Below are 3,444 nucleotides of genomic sequence, written 5' to 3'. Positions count from 1 at the left end.
AATAATTCAGTGCCACTAATGTTACTGAGTGCATTCTCCTGCAGCCAGTTTTATGTGGTGGAAAGTTGGACACCAGGAAAGCGAAACCTACTAAATAAATGAAATTCCTGAATAAGGTTTGTTTCAGCAGGCATAGAGATGCTAATGTCTAGATGCGCATCAGTATTTCAGCATTTCCAGAAGGAAAAAAAAAGAAGCCAATGATCACGTGCATGCTCTCGCTCTCTACTGCTTAGTTCAACACATCTGATTTCTCTGCACAAGTACGGGCTGCAGAGACCCACGGGATGAGAATAAGAGCAAATGTATTCATGTTCAGGTATTCATGTGGAGGTCGCGAATTCAACATCGTCAAAGGATTTGAATCACACGAACTCAGTAAATCAATCGCGCGGGCAGGCAGTCAATCAGCGGGGAAACCTATTGATTCATAAAATCCGCATCCCACACATTCTCTCTTTCGTACATATACACGCGCCTGCAGATCCCCCCTCTCTCTCTTAGAGAGGCAGAGAGGCTGACTCCTCCTTCCCTTCCTTCTCTCACTTGTGTCTCCTTGTTGGCGGTACAGTATAACACAAGCATACAGATCAGGGACCGACGGTGGATGGGGAAAGGCAGTAGCCGCAGCAGCAGCAGTCGGACGTACCGACCGAAGGATGCTCCAGCACCATGACTTGCTCGGCGTCAGATAGCGAGAAGATCGTCATCAACTGCGGTGGAATTCGACACGAGACCTACCGGAGCACCCTAAAGACGTTGCCGGGGACGCGTTTGTCTTGGCTGACAGAGCCCGACGCCTACAGCAACTTCGACTACGATCCCAAGTCCGACGAGTTCTTCTTTGACCGCCACCCGGCCACCTTCGCCTTCATCCTCAACTACTACCGTACCGGCAAGCTCCACTGCCCCAACGATGTCTGCGGGCCGCTCTTCGAGGAAGAGCTTGCCTTCTGGGGCATCGATGAGACGGACGTGGAGGCGTGCTGCTGGATGAATTACCGACAGCACCGTGATGCAGAAGAAGCCCTGGACAGCTTTGAGACTCCCGAACCGGATCCACCCGAGGACGACCCTGCACTCACCGGCGGAGCGGATGGCGACCTGAAACGTCTGTGCATGCAGGAGGACGGCCGCAGGGCGACACGGTGGGAGGTGTGGCAGCCCTGGATGTGGGCACTGTTTGAGGATCCCTCTCTCCTTGTGCATCAGGTCAGTTTGAGAGTCTAAGAGTTGACCTAAAAGATGCGATTAGCCAGGTTGAGGCGCTCAAAACGGGTCAAATAAAACAGGATCAGTTTGATTCAATGCTCCCTGCTGTGGAAGGCAGAGAGGAAGCTCTAAGTGAGTTTGTGCATAAGTGGGATCGTTATGTTCCAGAGAAAGAAGTGAATGTTATGTGAGCTTGTCTCAAAGAGCTCAAGGAAAGGAGGAGAGTAGCTATGGTGGTGCTAGCTACCACCCTAGATGGAAGAAGGAGATCTGGGTGTGGCGAACTTAGAAGCAGGACTAGCAGTGAAGGTGAAGCCAGTGATGAAGGTGGCGCTGACGGTGGAGTGACGACCAGCACTAGCAAGCCAAGTGGGCCTGCTGTGACCGGTGGAGATGATGGTAGAGCGCGTGCCGGTGGTGCGCTAGATGCTGACGTGCACCCTGCTGCATGCCAAAGTGCTTCAGTAGGCAGTAGTAACCAGGTCATTGATGAAGGTGGCCCCAATGGAGCACGAGCTGCAGGTCCTACCATTGCAGCCCTTCAAGCGCCACCACAGGGACCACTATCCCAGGGACTTGTGAGTCCTGTATTCAACCCTGGCCTCTCAGGCACACCACAGCAGCTTCAAGGAATGCATGGTGTGAGACCCAATGGCGCTGGGGCAGGACAGAGCACGTCTACCGTCTCTCAAGGATCACTCGGAACGAGGATTGCACTCGCACCCCTGAGCCTACCAAAGTTCTTTGGGGATTGGAGAAGCTACTGGCACTGGAAGAGTTACTGGGGGACCCTCCAAGCGTTAGCGGAACCTACAGGTTCCCCGGAGTGCAGGCTCTTCCACCTGATGGACAGTATTGCTGATGCAGTAAAATGTGAACTTAGGCTGTCTCACTGCAGTACTGCGAGCGAGGTTTTCCAGGTTTTAGAGGACTGTTATGGTGACGTATCACTAGTAGCAGATGACATTGTACTTGAACTACAGGAGTTACTGGGCGTGCGCAACAACAAACCCAGAGAAGTTTTACAGTTAATCCTCCAACAGAGAGGTCACTGTTGAACCTAATAGACCTAGGTTGTGAAGATGCCATAAAAAATCAGTTAGTGATCCGGTCACTTAAGAGTAAGCTGCTGGACAGTATGAAAGAAAGGTTGCTTTTGTACCGATGCGATCCTGTCAATGATGTCAGTCCAGAGAACCGGTTTGATAAGCTATGGCAGTTCCTGACAGACCAGAAGACAGTTCTGGTGCAACTGGAGCAGTTGCAATCCATCAGACAGTCTAATACTACCAGGGCAGCTGATCCGAGCCCCCGTGAGAAACCCAAAAAGAGACCAGATCGGAGGATGGAGAGACGTTCATTCACCAAGGCTACTGCAAGCGAGACGAGAGGTGAGCTGTCACAGAATCCTTGCTGTTTGTGTGGTGATGAGGGTCACACAGGCCGTTTATACCGCTGTAAGACGTTTAAAAAGGCCAACCCGTCAGAGCGGAGAGCTTACGTGAAAAAGACAAAAGTATGTCCCAGGTGTCTGGACTCCCAATGGGAGTGATGACCCATGTAATAAGAACTTTCTGTGTCGTAATGAGGGATGCAGAAGGGGTGATGCCTCATCGGATCACCATTGCTTCCTGTGTCTTAAGACCCCAACTAGGAAAGATGCAGCTAGGCAAGGGACCAAAGGGGATAAAAGGAGAGAACCCCGAGGCCCGACGGAAGAGCAAGAGGCTGTGTTTGCTGGCCTAGGTCTGTCCCTGGAGCAGCTGGAGGCTGTTCAGAAGGCTTGCACAAACAAAGTGACTTCAAAGTTGTGGGCTGGCAGAGGCTCGGAAGATGAGAGTTGTCTGAAGGAGCTCCCGGTCCTCATGATGTTGTTGGACGTCACCACCAAGAGGGGAGACTGGATTGGAGCACTCATCGATTTAGCCTCTGAACGAATTACATCACCCACCAGGCAGCGGAGAGGCTTGGTCTGCCTGGTGAACCAATCACCTTAGTTGTTCATGTTGTTGGTGGCATGGAGGCAAAAGTAGAGACAAAGAGATACCTGTTGAGCATAAAGGTAGCCACAAAGAAGGGGACATGGCGACTCCATGAGATGGTTTGCTATGGATTAGAAGAGATTGCCAATGTGGGTCACTTCGTGGACTCGGAGCGCCTGGAGAAGTTCTTCCCAGGCTCCGTTGAACCGGGCGAACTGATCCGCCCGGAAAAGGTTGAGCTACTCATCAG

General features: G+C 51.8%; 1 protein-coding gene across 1 annotated transcript; it reads left to right on the top strand.

The window, feature by feature from the left end:
- Positions 1 to 297: 297 nt before the first annotated feature.
- On the top strand, positions 298 to 1,230 carry LOC121811799 (potassium voltage-gated channel subfamily C member 1-like). Its single transcript, XM_042217565.1, has one exon. It carries the CDS (start codon positions 673 to 675, stop codon positions 1,228 to 1,230), a length of 558 nt encoding a protein of 185 aa, XP_042073499.1. The 5' UTR covers positions 298 to 672.
- The last annotated feature ends 2,214 nt before the right edge of the window (positions 1,231 to 3,444 follow it).

This window comes from Haplochromis burtoni, unplaced genomic scaffold, assembly GCF_018398535.1.
Source record: "Haplochromis burtoni strain Fernald_Lab_line unplaced genomic scaffold, NCSU_Asbu1 Contig_2219, whole genome shotgun sequence".
In the NCBI taxonomy this organism is placed as follows: domain Eukaryota; kingdom Metazoa; phylum Chordata; class Actinopteri; order Cichliformes; family Cichlidae; genus Haplochromis; species Haplochromis burtoni.
Note: the sequence above shows the minus strand (reverse complement) of the source record. Positions and strands in the feature narration are given on the sequence as shown.

What these genes read in the sequence shown, in the direction of transcription:
- LOC121811799 (XM_042217565.1), top strand. Translation starts at nt 673, where the DNA reads ATGACTTGCTCGGCGTCAGATAGCGAGAAGATCGTCATCAACTGCGGT.